Source organism: Oreochromis aureus, linkage group 20 (assembly GCF_013358895.1).
Source record: "Oreochromis aureus strain Israel breed Guangdong linkage group 20, ZZ_aureus, whole genome shotgun sequence".
Taxonomy (NCBI): Eukaryota; Metazoa; Chordata; class Actinopteri; order Cichliformes; family Cichlidae; genus Oreochromis; species Oreochromis aureus.
The window spans coordinates 4,718,737-4,736,761 of record NC_052961.1 but is presented as its reverse complement, the minus strand read 5'-3'; the positions used below and the strand labels follow the sequence as shown (position 1 = coordinate 4,736,761).

Below are 18,025 nucleotides of genomic sequence, written 5' to 3'. Positions count from 1 at the left end.
TTTGTGCTGATTCTGAGCTTTTCTGTTCTTCGAGTGAATGCCAGTGCTGCACCAATTTACTTTAAACTGCACCACAACAATAAACTGGCTACCCAACATGTTTTTTTTAATAGACCAGTAAAATTTCATACATGCAACATAAAGCAGAGAATTCATGAGAAAGATATGAAATCTAGAATTGATTGTAATTAAATTCAGTTTTATTTTATGTTATTAGGCAGAAGAAGAAAAAACTATACATCATTGTCATTTTTAGTGTGAATAAACAGCCATAGTATAATATTAGGAAAGACATAATAGTATTATTATTAAAATTAAACAGCAAAAAGGAAATTTTTTTTTGTAAAACAACAGAACAAAAACCCAACCATAATAATACAACCTACATTTTGAAGACGCTATTTGTCTTAAGCACATATGAATCTATAGAGATTAAGAGAAAAGCTCGCGACATCGATCTCTAACGGTTTTTAGTTTTAAATTATTAAAAAAGTCCCGGCGCGCGCCACACCCCTGGCTACGCTGCTCGGTGACGTCAAACGCCTCCGACGGTAGCGGTGTACGGTTGGCGCTCAGTGGCTCGGAAACAAACAGTACACTTCCTGGTCGTCCCGGTTCCGGAGGCTGCAGCGGGTCTTCAGACGGATTTTGACCTGGTTTCAGGGTGTGGATGTTTTCGGCTGACTGTGAGTCCCAGTTTATCCGCTCAGTCTGGGTGTTTCATACTAAGAACAAGCTAGCAGGAGGCTAACAGTCTCTGCTGCTTCACTATTTACACCGAGAGAGGATGACCCCGGTCCCGGTCCCGGTCCTGGCCACGATCATGATCTTAGAAAAAGCATTTATGCATCAACGTGAAACTGAGCTGAAGGTGTGACAGATATATTAAAATATATTAAATAATTAAAATAATTAAATAATAATTAAATAATTCTAAAGAAATATGAAAAACAAGAAACATAGTTCAGTTCAACTATATATGCATCCATAACTTACAGTAGTAGTCATTTTTTTAAGGTCAACAATAATAACAGAGAGAAACCAATGAATGAATTGATCAGGACTTGGCGACAGTAGGAAGAAGAAAAGCTACTCTGAAATCAGAAGATACCACTGCGCAGGCTGAAGGGATGAGAAGAGCTTAGAGAGACAAAAACCTGCATAAACAGAAGCAGACTGGTATCTTTTTCAAAGAATGTCTAGGAAGACATTCTTTGAAAATAACACAATCACTCCTGGAGAAGGAGATGATGCTTGAGGAATGGAGAAGAAGTGTACTGGTACAGATTTTCTAGAGCAAGGGTGATGTGCAGAGCTGAGTAACTACAGATAGATAAAGTTGATGAGTGTGAGAATAAAGATATGGGAAAGAGCTGTTGAAGTTAGGTTAAGGAGCAGCAGTATGGATCATGCTGAGAAAGAGCTTGGCAGATGTGATGTTTGCTTTGAGAGTGTTGATAGAGAAGTATAGAGAAAATCAGAAGGAGCTTCACTGTGTCTTCGTGGATCTAGAGAAAGTTTATTACATGGTACCCAGAGAGGAAGTCAGGAGTAGTGGGGAAGCATGTGAGGGTGGCGTGACAGTGATGGGTTCAAGGTGAGAGTGGGATTACATCAGGGATCAGCTCTGAGCCCCTTCTTGTTTGCAATTATGGTGAAAACAGTTTTAAGTAATCAGAAAAGTGGCCGGCTTATAAAGCTGGTCTCCTGAGTTCCCAGATGTTTACAGAGTGTAGTTTAAAAAAAAAAAAAAAAGGTGACGAAACTCTTCAGTCTCAAATTCAAAGTGAGCAGAGAGATTTAAGTAAACAAAAAGTCTTCTCAGTTTCAGCATACTTGGTTCTGTGCTATTTGAGGTTAATTAAAGGATTTAATTAGTTTGGATTCTCATTCACACATTACACAGTCGTGACTCCTCTGTAACGAGGCTTGTTCTGGCTCGCAGGTGTGAAGGTTCTTCTTCATGTGTCTTTGTTATTTTTGATTCAGGTCGATCTGCGTGGATCAGTGATGCAGTCGGGGTCAGATCCTCCAGGACATGGACCGAAGCCAGTTAGAAGATCTCCTCGTCTGTCCCCTCAGGTCAGTCATCCGACACAGTGATACACCTGGTTTTAACCTTCACCTCCTTTTAAACCTTTTTGCCGCTCAGCCATAAAAGGCTGACGGGGTGTTGTCATCACCCTGCCAGGTGGACGCACAATGTGGATACTCAAGTTTGTGAATGCGATAACTCGAGAATGAAGGAGCTTCAAATTGATGCCATGTGTATATCTACAAAAAATCTCAGACAAGTTTGAATCTTTGTGACCTCGACCACATGGTCAAGGTCAGAGGTCAAGTTTACTCAAAATCCTATGGACGCGATAACTTGAAAACAAGGTGACATACAGTAGGATTTTGTAATTGATGCCGTAGGTGCATCTACTAGGAGGCTGAGAGGTAGCATTGGTTGCTACCATTATTCATTTTCAATATTAGATTAGTCATTTACTCTGCAGTCACTCTTTGCGGATTCCTAGTTAGCAAAAAGTGATCAACATGCTGTATGCCGCATGTCTGAGAGCGGCCAGCCTGGGTTCAAATCCAACCTGCCCTTTGCAGCACGTCTCCCCCTCTCTTTTTCCCTCTGCTTTCCTGTTAGTCTTCACTGTATCTGCCCAATAAAGCCAGAAAAAGGTAGAAAAATATATATTAAAACAAAAAAAAGTAATCTACAACAAAGTAAACAAACTTTATAGTTTGATCAGTATGGCCTTTAGTATGTAGATCGGGGGTCGTATTAAAAGTGTGAAGGTTTGTTAGTTGCAGCTTTAACTTGACTGGGTTATTTTAGTGACTTAAATGAGTGAGTTTGGATCTATTCATGTCTAACACCTATACTGTTTTCTCTGTCTGTGGCAGATATTATAAAATGTTCTCATGTCAGTGACTGATTTTCAGTCATTTTAATGCAGAAAGGATTTTAAAAAATGTATGAACAAAATTGCATTTATTGAGACAATCCTCATCTGTCACTCCTCATAAAACACATTTTATTTGTTTCAATAATGCTAAAATGAAGAGAAAGAATAATATTGTAACAGTTACAGTCAGTAGATTAGACAGGCGACCCTCCTTTCTCCATACGGAGCTAGAAATGAGTAGTATAGTTCCTCTTTAGGATTAAAGTGATAAGCTCGATTTAACTCGTTTTTGTCAGTGTTACTATTTATAATGTGTTAAAGTTTACAGGTTGGCTTTAGCTGAGTTCGAATTATTGACGAGTAAAAGTGGGCGAGGCAATCATTCATTTATCTGAGGTGAACTTTTATCTCAGATTGTCGTGCCTCTCCTTCGATTCTGCACTCAGTTTCATGTGAACACCTGAGTGTTTGGATCTGTTGTCAGTCTGCTTTCGTAACACCAGACAGAAACAGCCGACCCTTTTATTTTCTTCTTCTTCAGCTTTTCCTCTTTTAGTTATTTGAACTCTTCTTCTTCTGTTTCTTTGCGTCACGTTGGAGCGCTTGTGATTTAACCCTACAGCGTATCAATTTGCTTCAGTCGCAGCAGAGAGGTGGGCTTCAGCTGCTCCTGTTTATGTTTGCAGGTCGGCAGCAGTGAGGGAACACAGGAGAGCAAAGGAGGAAACAGCCTGCAGGAGCTGAAGAGGAGAGGAAGGATGGAGAGGACCAGAGAGGAGCAAGAAGAGGAGCTGAGTGGCAAATTGAAGACACTGGTGAGATTTGCACTCTGTTTAATATTTGAAAAGGTTAGCATGCACCTTGGATCTGCAGTGTTTGGAACAGAGGTGAGATGTCTGTGCTGGATCCTCAGGCCATCTCTGACCTTTCCACCAGTGTCAGTTACACCTGTGAAGGTGTTTTAAGGTTTTAAACCAAACCCTAAAGATGGACATAATAAAGTAGAGATAAGTAATGAAATAATATAAGCCTCCAGAAGCTCTTATGAGGAGACACAACGGTGTTCCCAGCCCAGCTGAGAGACTTCATGTCATGTCCTGGGTCTGCTCTGGTTCCATCAGAAACTGTGAGAGACAAAGTGTTTGTTTGGTGTGACCTGCTGTGAGACTGTCAGGTGGTAATAGGTGGGGGTGAATAGGACTGTCTCTGCAAGTCATAAGCTAGATGTATACCTGACACGGGCACTTTTGCATCCTGGAACAGCACATTATCATATTTTATCAAAAATGAAGTTTTATTTGTTTATTTTTTCTGTGTGTGTGTGTGTGTGTGTGTGTGTGTGTGTGTGTGTGTGTGTAGGATCTGTCCAGCAGATCGGCAGCCAGTGGAACGGGTCTCGTTTACTCTGAGATCTTCACCCACCATAAGAATGAGTGGGACCCGAGGTACCCAACACCTCAGACGGGGGCTGTGCAGTTAAATCAGATTTTAATTACAGTTACATTTTTGAATGACATTGATCAGTAAAAGACAATAATTGAGTTTAAATGATTATTGTTTTATATTTTGTTTCGGTTCCTTTCAAAATTCAGTCCACACCAGGCTTCAGCATGTTCAGTTCAATTTTTGTTGTTTTTGATTTGTTTTGTTTTTTTTCCAGTGAAATATTCGTTCATGTTTACAGATACATTGTTGAAACTGAAGCTGTCAATAAGTGACTTAAGTTTAATAAGTAATAATTGTGATTTCTGCTGTAGTCTGACCTCATCAGAAAGTTAATCAGCATCTTTGCTCATAACTGATTACCTGAGCTTCCTCTTCTTTGCCCTGTGTCCCAGTTTCACTGACTTGTGTCTCTGTTTGGCAGCCTCAGGAACTCATGTTTTCTAAACAGCGAGTTGATTAATGGAGTGAATAATGCAGAGACTAATCCATGATGAATATTTAAGAGCTGGATGTTTTTTCAGATTCACAGACTGTCTCCATCATTCAGCAGCTCAGCGATTTCCTTCAGGGCAAAATTTATCATTTAAATTAAATATGAGCCTGTTTGTTAGTTTCATTTTTTTTGCTTCCTGCTTCTCATCTAAAGACTGTAATTAACTTTTGATTCATGCAAAGCAGGCTCCTGTTCTGCTTATTTGCAATTTTTTAATCAAATTTGCATCATAGAAGAAGGAGATCAGCTGTTACAGCTCCTCTGTTGTAGTTCATATGTAGCTAACGCTACAGGGGAGTCTGTCTGTATGATGTTATTCTTGGACCTGGGAGGTCCAAGAATAACATCTTTGCATTTCTAGGAGTTTTGGCTTTTGTGTACATCATTTTTCTTATTTATTCTTCTATTTCTGTAGTTTTATTAATATATCAGATATAATATATATAATTATTAATATCATTCACTTTTCTTTTTGCGCTACTGTAACAGGTGAATTTCCCCAGTGTGGGATTAATAAAGTCTTTGTTGATCTATCTTTGAAATACTTTGTTTTCAGTCATCTAGAGAGTCCGGACAGAGTGACAGCCGTCATGAAGGAGCTGGAGAGACAAGATCTGCTGCCTCTCTGTATCAGAGTTGAGGTTAGGCTGAAGAAGAGCTCTTCAGAGATGAATATTAATAAAAGTCTTACCCTTACATCCTCATCGAGTTTTTAGATAACTAATCCTGATGTGTGTTTTTGTGTTTTAGCCCAGAGAAGCTACAGAGGAAGAGCTGCTGCTGGCTCACATGTGAGTCTGCTGATCGCTGTTAAAGCGTCTTCGGTTTATGTTTTAATGTTTTCACGCTGTAAAATCTGCCATGTGTTTGTGCTGCTGCAGGAAACACTATGTGGACCTGATAAAGTCGACTCAGACGATGACTCTGGCTGAACTCCAAACTCTGTCCAACAAATATGATTCCATTTATCTCCATCCAGTAAGAACACGCACACACATCTTGTTAATTCTTAATAAGCTCATTTTGTTCTTTATGATCGATAACTGGACAGGATGATGTTGTTAGCTGTATTTTGCACTAAATATCTTTTGTGTTTCAGGATTCCTTCAAGGTGTCTGTGACAGCTGTGGGTGCAGTGCTTCAGCTGGTCGATCGGGTCATGACCTCTGAACTCAAGAATGGATTTGCCATCATCAGGTAAGAGAAGCAAATCGTTCACGCTCAAGGCAGCGCCGTGTTTTCCTTTGAACACCTGAACACAGCACTGAAATAACAGATCGATATCGTGTCTCTCACTTCTTTCAGACCTCCAGGTCATCACGCTCAGGCCAACGAGTGCAACGGTTACTCTATCTTCAACAACGTGGCGATCGCAGCTCGATACGCTCAGACCAGGCACGCCATCAGCAGGTGTGTAGCACACACTCGTCTTCCTTCATTGTGTGTACGTGTGATAATCTGGGGAGCTAGTATGTAGCTTTGTGTCTTAACATCTCAGGTCTTTTGGAGTTTTGGTGTAGCAAAGACTTTCTTTAAAAGTGCAGATCAATTATAAAAAGCTAAACCATCATCAGATGGTGGAGCTCCTCTTTCCGAGGTCCCCGTAGGTCATTGAAAGTCTGAAATCAAACAAAATAAGGACTTAAAAGGTCTTGTTGTTCCTATGGGTTTGATGCAGATGTTAAATTTTCTTACATCATGTTTAAGAGTTGTAGGAAAACAAGCTAAATAATGAAATTCATGTTGTAAATCAGTGATTAAATTTGTTTCACTGATGACGTTGGCCCTTATTGTCATGCAGATTAATTTATTTCAGGATGTGATTACATATTGTTGTCTTTGGTCTATTATTACCCGGTTTTCAGGACCATAAAGTAGATCTGTGGCCTGTTTGAGGAAGCTGGAATACATCCATTGTATATGGGCAAATGTGTTAACACAGGTACAGACAATTGTATTTAGTATTTAGTTTTACTGGAAAATTGTTTACGTCAATAATTAATGAGCGTTGACTTCTTATTTAACTGCAGTGGTCTGATGAATAAGCTGACTTTAGGGCGAGTTACACAATAATTGATCATATATTTGTTTTACATAATGTAATTAATTTATATCTGCACTATTAGAAATGACCATATTGAGTTTTATTGATTACAAAAAAGCTTTTGATTTGGTTGAAAGAAGCCTATTATAGCAAAACCTAATTGCTGCAGTTATAAATCGAAGAATTTTTTACAGTTGTGCATAATTTATACCAAAATGCTGAATCACGGTTGATGGCTCAAAATCTGTATTCTAAATTGTTTGATTGTAATATAGGGGATTGACAGGGTGAACATTTGCGCTTTGCAGTCTTTTTAAATTATTTTGAGTATACAAAGATATTATAATGGACTGTCATTTCTGTTGAGGTCTGTTTAAGACTTTTTGTCCTTCTGGAATATTGTCAGAATCAGAAACAGAGCTAAAATAGGAATTTTTCCAAGAGGTGAAGGAAGAAAGTTACGTGACTTCTAATTTGGAAATTCTGTATTATGAAGAGTGAACGATTATGTTTATCGTGGTCTAACACTTTAAAAAAGTCCAAGTGAAGGATTTACTTACCTGGATGATTGATTGTGCATCAAAACACTTGACAAAAGCTATTAAAAAACAAGAGCGGCAGGCTTGGAAAGCTCTCTGTAGTTTGTTAACTAAAGCTAGAGATCTAGGATTATCTGTTGAAACTCAGTTACAGTTGTTTGAACAGTTGGTCTCACCTGTATTGCTCTGTGGGTCAGAGGTGTGGGGTGTTACATGTTAAATTTTTAAAGCAGCTTTTTAAGTTGAATAAAAATGCAGCAAATTGTGTTTTATATGGAGATTTGGGTGGATTTAAATTGATAAAGATTGAATGTAGGATGTTTGGCTTCTGGTGTAGATTATTGATTGGAAATAGGAATAAATTATAATTTCTCGTGTTTAGTTTTTTGAAAGATCTATATGAGAAAGGCCTTTCTCAAGTCGCGGTGGATATTGAAGTTAAAGCAAATATTTGATTATAGAGGATTTTCTTATTTATGGGAACATAAAATATTGAATGACAGGTATAAAAAAGCAGTAACTGAAATGAGGATATCTGATATTGTGAGACAAAATTGAAATTGAGAAATGTTTAACAATAGACTTGAGTGAGTGAGAATTCCAACTGGAAAATTAGTTTTGTTGTTTAGATTATTCTGTTTGGTGCTATTTAGTAAGGTTTAGATGTGGTGTTAGTCGTACCAGCTCAGAGATTAGTATAATTATTTATTTGAATGTCGTCGTTTTTAGTTGCAAAGACAAAAACATCCACCTGTGTATTTTAGGTTGAGCCCAAATGACTATAAGATGGCAAAGTTGTTTATTACTAAGGATATTGTTATTATTCTGCGTAAACTTACAAAATTTGGTAAAGAAATCGTATCTGTATTTGGACATGGGTGATTTGTTGATGGATATTTTATTTATGTATTTTTATTTTTTATTATAATGATTATGTGTATTAAAAAACACTCTGCATTGTTGGTTTGTTTGTATAATTTCTCTTTACCCCAGGAGGGGGTTTAATGAGAATGAAATAAACCTAGCTTCAAGCTTTACTCTGAAAATCCCAGCGTTCACATTTTGTTTCTGTGTGTGTGTGTGTGTGTGTGTGTGTGTGTGTGTGTGTGTGTGTGTGTGTGTGTGTGTGTGTGTGTGTCAGGGTGTTGATAGTGGACTGGGATGTTCACCACGGGCAGGGCATCCAGTACCGGTTCCAGGAGGATCCCAGGTAAACTGCTCCTTCTCCTCTGATCCAGGGTCAGATCTTATTAACGTGTGAATCTGCTGACAGGCAGACAGAGCAGGCAGCGATGTGAACAAAAGCAGCTTTTAAAGATCCATCTGAAGGTTTAGTTTTACCCTTCATCTTTCCAGCCTGTAAGGTTGCGCTTCTTCTTTACTGTTGGTTGCCTAATAAAAAAAGTCTATGAAGTCAGGGATTTAAAAAGTCTAGGATTTATAAAAGAGGATCATTAGTCTGCATAGCTTTATAAAAACAGTGCACACTCATGGACTCAAAGAAGTGCAGCATATCTGCATGTTTTTGCTCAGCTGTGCATAATCTCTCCAATATTTGAGCTTCCAGGAGAATCTGATTTAGATGTTGAACCTCCTCAGCTGCTTCTGCTCAGAGCTTCATCCATCACACACATCCATGTGTGTGTGTGTGTGTGTGTGTGTGTGTGTGTGTGTGTGTGTGTGTGTGTGTGTGTGTGTGTTGTAGTGTTCTGTACTTCAGTGTCCACAGGTATGAGCAGGGCTCTTTCTGGCCTCACCTGCCAGAGTCTGACAGCCATTTTGTTGGCAGCGGACCAGCCGAAGGAAGAAACATCAACCTGCCCTGGAACCAGGTGAGTTCTTCCAAATCCTCCAGCTGACAGCCTCTGTCCCAGAGCAGGCAACAGTAAAGCAGAACAAACAGTTCAAACCCTGAAAAACATGCAAAAATACACCAAAACTCACCTTAGCTGTGAAGCAAGGTGGGGTGGATGGTTTAAAGCTGCTTTGCTGCCTCTGGACCTGCACAGCTTTTATTCCCTGAAGAACTCTGCATGGCCTCCTTCACTACATCCATGAATCTTCTCAGTGACCTGCCTGACAGCTGCATCTTCAACATCATTTGTCCAATACATCCACTTCTCTGCACATGTCCAAACCACCTCAGCCTCGAGTCTCTAATGTTATCTGTCCTGTGATGTGCTCATTTCTAATCCTGACCATTCTGGTTGCTCCCGGTGAAAATCTCAACACCTCCTGCCCTGCCTGTGTCATGGTCTCCAAACCACCCCGATTGTTTGATTTTACAGTACCGTCTGTATTGATGTGCGTTTTGTGACCTAGTCAGGTTTTAGTGTTATTGAACAAGTCTTACCTGTGTTCTGATGTGTTTGTCAGACGGGGATGACCGACGCTGATTACATCGCTGCTTTTCAACAAGTGCTGCTGCCCGTCGCCTACGAGGTAACACACACACTCATACACACATTTAGAACATTTGATATTGATGACGTCATGTATCAATCGGTGTGTGTGTTTTCAGTTTCAGCCTCAGCTGGTTCTGGTCTCTGCTGGATTCGATGCCGCAATTGGAGATCTGAAGGTAAAACGCCCACAGACCCGAGATCAGTTTTATGTGATCGAATGTGTGAGTTGTTTCACTCTAACTGTGTGTGTGTGTGTGTGTGTGTGTGTGTGTGTGTGTGTGTGTGTGTGTGTGTGTGTGTGTGTGTGTGTGTTCAGGGTGAGATGTGTGTGAGTCCTCAGTGTTTCCAGGTTCTGACTCACATGTTGATGAGTTTGGCAGAAGGTCGACTTGTTCTCGCTCTCGAGGTAAAACATCATCCTACACGCTGACATCTGATTCATCCTGACCCTGAAATCACTTTACACTCATGTTAAACAGACGTGTGTGTGTGTGTGTCAACTACCCTCTTTCTCCAAGTAGAGATGCAATGAAATTATGTTCCAGGATATCAGAGTTTAAACAAGTTTGGCTTCTACCTGTTTGTTTATTTTGTTTTTGTTCTGTCTGTAGGGAGGTTATAACTATGAGTCGTCAGCTGAGAGTGCTGCAGCCTGCATTCGAGCTCTGCTGGGTGGAGCATGTCCTCCTTTAACTCCACCCACTGCTCCGTCTGACAGGTAACACCTCACCTGACATCCAGCAGATTACAAAGGCTCTCAGCTGTTGTGTTTTTCCTTTTATTCTGCGTCATCTGCATGCGGAGGACTCCCAGCCTGTTTAATTCAGACCCTGTGTGTCTTTCAGTGCTCTGCAGTCCATCTCTCAGACCATCTCAGCTCTGTATCCACACTGGGCCTCTCTGCAAGTGTTGGGTAACCCTCAACAACACCAACACACACGCTCTGTTATCATAATGTTAGGACAGGTAGCTCCACATCAACAAACACAAGCTCTTAAAAGTAACATTAGCATGAAGCGCCTTGAGGCGGCTGTTGTTGTTGATTTGGCACTATATAAATAAAATTCAATTGATCTGAAATTCTAAAACCGCAGTCAGATTAACCTCCATCGATTTCTGAGTTAAAGGCCAAATTAGCAGAATGGAACCAGTCATCATTGTGGTGATTCATAGCATTATTAGGTGGATATATTTTCTTCTTTGGCATCTAAAACAACAATAAAAATAGTTTACAGATGAGATTTATAGATTGCATGAGTGAGAAAACTTTTTTCCCCTTGCCACCATATTAAACACAGCTTTGACCTATAAGGACCTTTGATGAGTGTAATTCTTAAGCTCGAACTAACACAGGTTTAGTTCGAGCTTAAGACGGATGTGCAGAGGGAACCTGCAGGAACTAGAATCCCCTTTTCACTTCTCTTCATCAAACTTCCCTCTTCCTCCTTTCCGTGCAGAAGGCAGCCCGTCGGCTGAGGGACGTGCCATCAGCACATCGACCAACCAGAACAATACAATGAACCCCAACCTCGCCCCCTCTGTTGCCACGACAACAGGTCTGGTTTATGATGAGAGGATGATGGAGCATTCGAACCTGTGGGACAGGTGAGCTACCTCGACTCTGTTCGACCTGAATACAGGAAGCTGCGATTCTGTAATAATCCCGCTGATGTAACTCCACTGCAGACATCACCCGGAGCAGCCTCAGCGAATCTTTAAGATCTTCTCCAAACATCAGCAACTGGGATTGCTTGATCGCTGCCAGCGGATACCAGTTCGCTTGGCGACAGAGGAGGAGCTGTCCTTGTGTCACAGGTATGAAACTGCAGAGTGCTGTGTGTGAGCAGCTTTACCTCACCTCCTGGTCCTCAGCATAAATGTGTGTGTCCAGCATGCAGCACATCGAGCAGATGAAAGCCACGGCGGTGATGAAGCCCAGAGAACTGCACAAACTGGGCGACGAGTTCGTCTCCATTTACCTCAACCAGCAGAGCTTCCAGTGTGCAAGGCTGGCGGCTGGAAGCTGCCTCAACGCCTTGGACCAGATCCTGTGTGGGCAGGTACGACGTGAGTGGCTCTGCTCTGTCACAAAGCTTCTTAGCACCTTACTAATAACTGACATCTGCAAACGTAGCAACAAAAACATGAGTTACAATCTCTTAAATGGGAATAACTGACCAGTTTAAAGTCTTCCAGCTCTTTGGTGCACTATTTTTGAACGTTTAGCTGCTGACAATCCATCCTTAAAAATGTCCTCTGTTCACAACACTAACTAAATGTGATGTGTGTATAATACATATAATATACTACTGACAGGCTAAGGTCAGCTGATTGGTCTGTTTCCTCTGCAGGTGACTAACGCTGTGGCCATCGTCCGTCCTCCTGGTCATCACGCTGAGAGAGACTATCCCTGTGGCTTCTGTTTATTCAACACGGCAGCTCTCGCTGCTCGCTATGCCAAGAAAGCCTCCCATGATCCCTTGATGCGAATCCTCATCTTAGACTGGGATGTTCACCACGGCAACGGGACGCAGCACATGTTCGAGGACGATGACAGGTGAGGAGGAGGAGGAGCTTAATAACAGTTTTTACCTGCAGTGAAGAAAACGAGCTAAAGTGGACTTTGTGTCTGCAGTGTCCTCTACATCTCCCTCCACCGCTACGACAATGGCGCATTCTTTCCATCTTCAGAGGACGCTGCCCCTGACAAGGTGGGCGTGGCCAAGGGGGCGGGTTTTAATGTCAATGTGGCATGGAGCGGAGGAAGGATGGGTGACTCGGACTATCTTGCAGCTTTTCACCGTGTCGTCATGCCTATCGCCACTGAGGTAATATTTATGGCACACACTGAGCAGCAGAAATTGATCAGTTAATCAGGAGAAGAGTGATCATAATCTGATTGATAATCAATCACTTTTCAAGCAAACATGTCAACATTTTCTGGTTTGATATGGATTCTCTGCTGGTAAGTTTGTCCTTAACGAGTCCTCTGATTGGTTGGTTAGATGTGACTGAGTCCTCTGGTTGGGTGTTTAGACTTGAACTGTGCTCTGATTGGTTGATTAGCCTTTAAGTCTTCCACAAATTTGTCTTCGCTCTGCAGTTTAACCCCAGTCTGGTTCTGGTGTCGGCCGGGTTCGACGCAGCCCGGGGGGATCCGCTGGGCGGCTACAATGTGACTCCAGAAGGATACGCCCACCTCACACACATGCTGATGTCACTGGCTGGGGGGCGGGTCCTGGTCATACTGGAGGTGAGCTGGGATGGTGAAGTGAAAGTGAACATGGATTAAGTGAAGAACACTTGAGTGAACTGATGCGTCTCTTTCTCCTCAGGGAGGTTACAATTTGTCATCCATTTCTGACTCCATGGCGATGTGCACCAGCGTGTTGCTAGGAGACCCCCCTCCTGCCTTGGTGACGCCTCTCCCTCCTCCTCACCACAGTGCCGTGGCAACAATAAACGAGGTCATCCGATACCACGTCCCCTACTGGAGGTCCCTGAGGATTCACAGTGAGTCCAGAATCTCATTCATCAGATTTAAACAGAACTTGTTCTGCTCATCTCCAGCTCCGGGTTCTATTGTTGACTCTACTAAAGCAGCTCTGCATGATTTGCAGTTAGAAATAATCTTTATTTATCGTTTACTGGCCTCTCAGTTTATCCTCTGTCAGAAATCTGGCTTTCTCACTTTAAGCCAGTTTTGTTTTAATTGGCTTTTCTCACAGCCATGAGAGGAAGCAAGTCAGAAAAAACCTGGCTGGATGGAGAAGGAATGAATTAAAACAACTGTCATTAAAGAGATTAGTTTTATTTTTACTGGACAGGAGTGTGTGTAGAGACCAGATCCAAGACCAAAACCTCGACCTGGTTCTGTGTTCATGGACTCTGTTCATGTACCAATTTATACCCATTTAATTTCATTTGAATGTCTCTTCCTGTCGTTCAGTTCCAGAGTCTGTCCGGGCAGCCCTGCCCTCCCTGAAGCATCGTGGGAAACGTAGTTCTAAAGGAAAAGGCAGGAAGTCAGAGCAGAGCAGCAACGACAAACCGCCAATGCCCCCTGCAAGACCGGCGGACTCTACGGTAACGCACCGATAAACTGAGATGAGACTCGTGATAAAGAAGGACAAATTTTAACTGAGGATGCTCCTCATTTTGTTTGCCCAATCAGACGGTGAGCAGTCTAGAGCAGCTCACTCAGGGACTGGCCAGTTTGGACATCGGTCAGACCTCTGCCAATCAGAACCCTGCATCCTCTCCAGTGGGAGGAGCTAGGCCAAAGGTCACCCTGAGCTCAGAGAAGCTAACCTGTGAAATAGTGAAGAAGGAGTCAGATGACAGTACACCTGTGTGCAGCGAATCAGCAGACAGTATGCCATGTCAGGTGAGTCAGCAACATTTTTTTTTATGTCCCACCCCCTAAGTGACCATGACAACTTCCTCACTTTTATCTCTCATAGCCTGTTGGCGTGGCAACACCAGAGTCGGTCACAGGTGTAGATAAGGCTGGAGCCGGGGCCGGGGCGGAGCCAGAGCCCGAGGGAGCGTGTGGTTGGTCAAAGCCTCAGACATCCCTGGAACTGATGTGTGGCGCCGACGCAGATGGAGTCAGACATCATTTAATTGTGATCATTAATAAAGTTAAAAATCCAGACGAGTGTGTCTGACTGTCCATCTCTCTGTCTCTCTCTGCAGTCAACTCTGTATGTGGTGGACCCTCTCTCCTGGTGTCCTCACCTGGATGCCGTTAAGCCCCTCCCCTCCTCGGGTATAGACGTCTTCCGGCCGTGTCAGGACTGCGGCTCCGAGGCTGAGAACTGGATCTGTCTCACTTGCTACCAGGTCACTTGTCATACCTGTGCATCACATGCATCCAAGACGTGTCTCACCTGCTGACCCGACTCTGCCATCTGTGTATTTCAGGTGTTCTGTGGTCGCTATGTGAACGAACACATGGTGAATCACGGAGTCGTGTCTGAACATCCCCTGGTTCTCAGTTTCTGCGATCTCTCTGCGTGGTGCTACCTGTGTGAGGCCTACGTACACAACCAGGTGATGCCACTACCCGCCTGCTTCACAGCCGGCAGCTCCATTACAAATGAAATATAAACCAGGGAATTAGAATCACATCAAGTATTGGATACACAGTTAATTTAACTGAACACCTGAGGGGACACATAAACCCCTCAAACAGTAAACAAAGTTATCATGGTTTGTAACGTTTACTCAGAGATATTAATGTCATGCTACAACAGTAATTCACAGTGGCATAAAGCCGACTCTGAGCAGTCTGTTTCACAAGCCTGGTTTTAACAGGTTTTAATTAAACCAAATATATCTGATGTAAAAACTAATAATAGATCTTGAATTTGCACATATAAGTCTTACCAAGGCTGTTTCACAGGCCTGAACATGACCAGGAAATAATAATTAAATTAAGGCTGATTGTGGTTCACAGCAGACACATAGCTAAGCTTTGTGTCATGAAACTAGACGCACATAAAAGTGAAACTTCACGGCTCCATCGCTGAGATTTAGTGTGAGGATACAGTAGTGTAGTCTTCTCATGTTTCAAGCTCAGTAAAGGCATTTCTCTGCTCTGTTCCTTCAGCATTAGTTTTCCTTTGTTTCCATTCTGTGCTTAGTTACTTTGTTACTGTGCAGGTAAAAGTGTGGCCAGCTGTTTCGTTTGGTGTCACTTTATAAACACAAGCCAAAATTTAAAAGAACCTGAAAAGATATGTGGACTGGATTAAAACTTTTAAAGTATGGAAAGCCATTTGTTTCAAAAATTTCCAGGCTTTCACAGCCGGTGTTTATATGCACTGACAGTGATTATCACGTTTCTTCTTCTGTTGTTCAGATTCTGTTTGAACCTAAAAACGCTGCTCACTGCGCCAAGTTTGGAGAAGAGATCCCCCCCTGGAGCTGAGCGTAAAACCTCACGTCTGCAGCTGTTTCTCGCTTTTCTTCTCGCTGTCTTCCCTCACTGTGATTGGACGGTTGAGTGCATTGCTATGGATACCAGCAGCAGTGGTCCTTCCTGGGGAAACGCTGTTAAATTCACCAGCTTTGTACGGCGTCCCACAACTGCCAAAACACAAAAACTCACATGCAAAGCAAAAGATGTTTTTATTTTTATTTTTTTTACTTCAGACACACAGTGATCTTCATTGTCATCAGCAAGTTGTCAGTTCTATTCCCTAAAAATGTGATCAAACACCAGCATGCTGTCGACACTTTTATTTTGAAAATCATGAGCGGAAGAAGTTGATGAAGCAAAAAGAAGAAGACAGCCGTTTTCAGAAAAACAGGAAGAATTTTGACTTCATTCTCAAGTCATAGTGGTGATGATGTCACCTAGAGGCCACGCCCCCTCAAGAGAGTGTTGCCAAAATGTGACTGACGGTGTGATGACCGTCCATCAGACCAAAACAATCAACATAAGAGTTAAAAAAAAGTCTGAAAACAGGAACTGTTATTTTTTAGAGGAAAAAAAGGAATTTTAGTTAAAATCAACCTTTTTTCTTTCCAGCTGAAATGTTGCAGCAATAAATCCATGAGCATGATCAATAACTGAGTTCAATGATTTGTTTGGTTCCATAATATAACAAAAGAAAAAAATCATTTTTCTGAAGGAAAGCAGCTGAAGAGAAAACAGATCAATAGACTTTAAAAAAAACAGCTGATTGCTTTTGTTGTGGGTGAGATTGGAGGAGCTCTGTGTGCTGTGCAATAACACCCGGTTTGTCTGCCTGTTCGTAAACTCGTTATTTCTGTTAAACTGTTTGTTTGCACCAAATCAGACTGGATCAATATTCACGATCAATATTCAGTGTCTGAGTTTCCGCAGTACAAAATAAAAAAAACTTCTCATTTTCTGTCGACTGTATTGACTGGTTCATGTTTTCATGTGTCTCCTGCTCGAGTGCGGGGCGTTCATATTAATGTGTCAGAAATGAGGTCAGACCCCAGACTGCTCTGAATCTGTTTTGGTTTATTTTCTACTCGGCTCTGTATTATGTCAATATCAGGTTAGCAGGTTGCTCCCCGAAAAGCCTTCAGTTAATCCAGATCTGCAGCGAGCGTACTGAGAATCTTTTTCCTATATTGGCTTCTCATTGGCTCTTTGTTAAATCCAGAATTTAGTTTGAAATCCTTTCCCTCAATGTCTTGAATATTCAGGTGCTGTTATATCATAAAGATCTTTTAGTATCATAGCCGAGGACTTTGCTCTCAGACTGCAGGCTTACTTGTGGAGTATTTAAAGTAGAATGGGAGGCAGAGCCTTCAGTTCTCAGGCTCTTCTGTGGAACCAGCTCCCAGTTTTCCAGCTTCTCTCTACTTTTAAGATTAGGCTTAAAACGTTTCTTTCTACAAAACTCATAGTTAGAGAGGAGCTACACTGCTACGAGCTGTTTATACCCTATTACTATTACTATTACAACATGTCCTCTCTCCTGTAGTTTGTCGTTTGTCCTCTCTCTTCTCGTTCCTCTCACCTCCAACCCATCTCAGCCGATGCCTGCCCCTCCCAGAGCCTGGTTCGGATGGAGGTTCTCTGACTGTTCAAAATTAGTTCTTCCATCTCACAACCTCTTGTTCACATGATCGACTGATCATTGGGGTTCGCCCTCTGATGTTGCCCTGCACTACAAAGCACACTGAGGTTACTAATACAGTCACTTTATTTATGCCAGCCATCATCTCTGCTAAATGAAGTCAGTGATTTAGACCTCTCCTCCCTGTTTGAAGCAACTGAATTACGAATTATCTGCCAAATGACATGTTTTGCTGTGAGGCAGAGACCATCCAAGAAGTCTATATGAGTGAGATGACCTCCCTGTATTTTATTTCAGATTAGCAGACGTGACAGACGCATTCATGGGAAATTGCTAAACGCACCCTCTCCTCCCTCTCATTCAGATATGGTCACTTCCGGCTCTTTAACACGACCAGACTCAAGTCGGGGATGTTATTGCTGTTGCGTACTTCTTTTAAGTACAGTGTATGAACATGCTCAGTGGTAAACAGTCAGAGGAATGACCTTTGCATTAAGTCATGCACCTTTACAGAATATAATGCATTGGTGCAAATAAACAGGCGCATAAAGAAGGTAAAATGAGCCATTTGCTGCTCACATATTTCCCCCTTCTTGTTGTAAATCGGTGCGAGATGAATCAAAGTGA

The 18,025-nt window shown here is 42.0% G+C and overlaps 1 protein-coding gene across 1 annotated transcript; it reads left to right on the top strand.

Annotated features, from left to right (window-relative positions):
• The first annotated feature begins 526 nt into the window (after positions 1-526).
• On the top strand, positions 527-16,717 carry hdac6 (histone deacetylase 6). The gene is made up of 29 exons (XM_031759152.2): positions 527-686; positions 1,990-2,082; positions 3,593-3,721; positions 4,266-4,351; positions 5,402-5,486; positions 5,596-5,636; positions 5,727-5,823; positions 5,945-6,042; positions 6,151-6,255; positions 8,570-8,638; positions 9,134-9,260; positions 9,805-9,870; positions 9,950-10,009; positions 10,150-10,239; positions 10,445-10,551; positions 10,679-10,746; positions 11,291-11,438; positions 11,520-11,648; positions 11,725-11,893; positions 12,185-12,390; positions 12,469-12,661; positions 12,937-13,086; positions 13,169-13,346; positions 13,783-13,919; positions 14,008-14,220; positions 14,297-14,443; positions 14,532-14,678; positions 14,760-14,888; positions 15,700-16,717. The coding sequence occupies exons 2-29, from the start codon at positions 2,011-2,013 to the stop codon at positions 15,766-15,768; spliced, it is 3,315 nt and encodes a 1,104-aa protein (XP_031615012.1). The 5' UTR covers positions 527-686; positions 1,990-2,010; the 3' UTR covers positions 15,769-16,717.
• Positions 16,718-18,025: the final 1,308 nt, after the last annotated feature.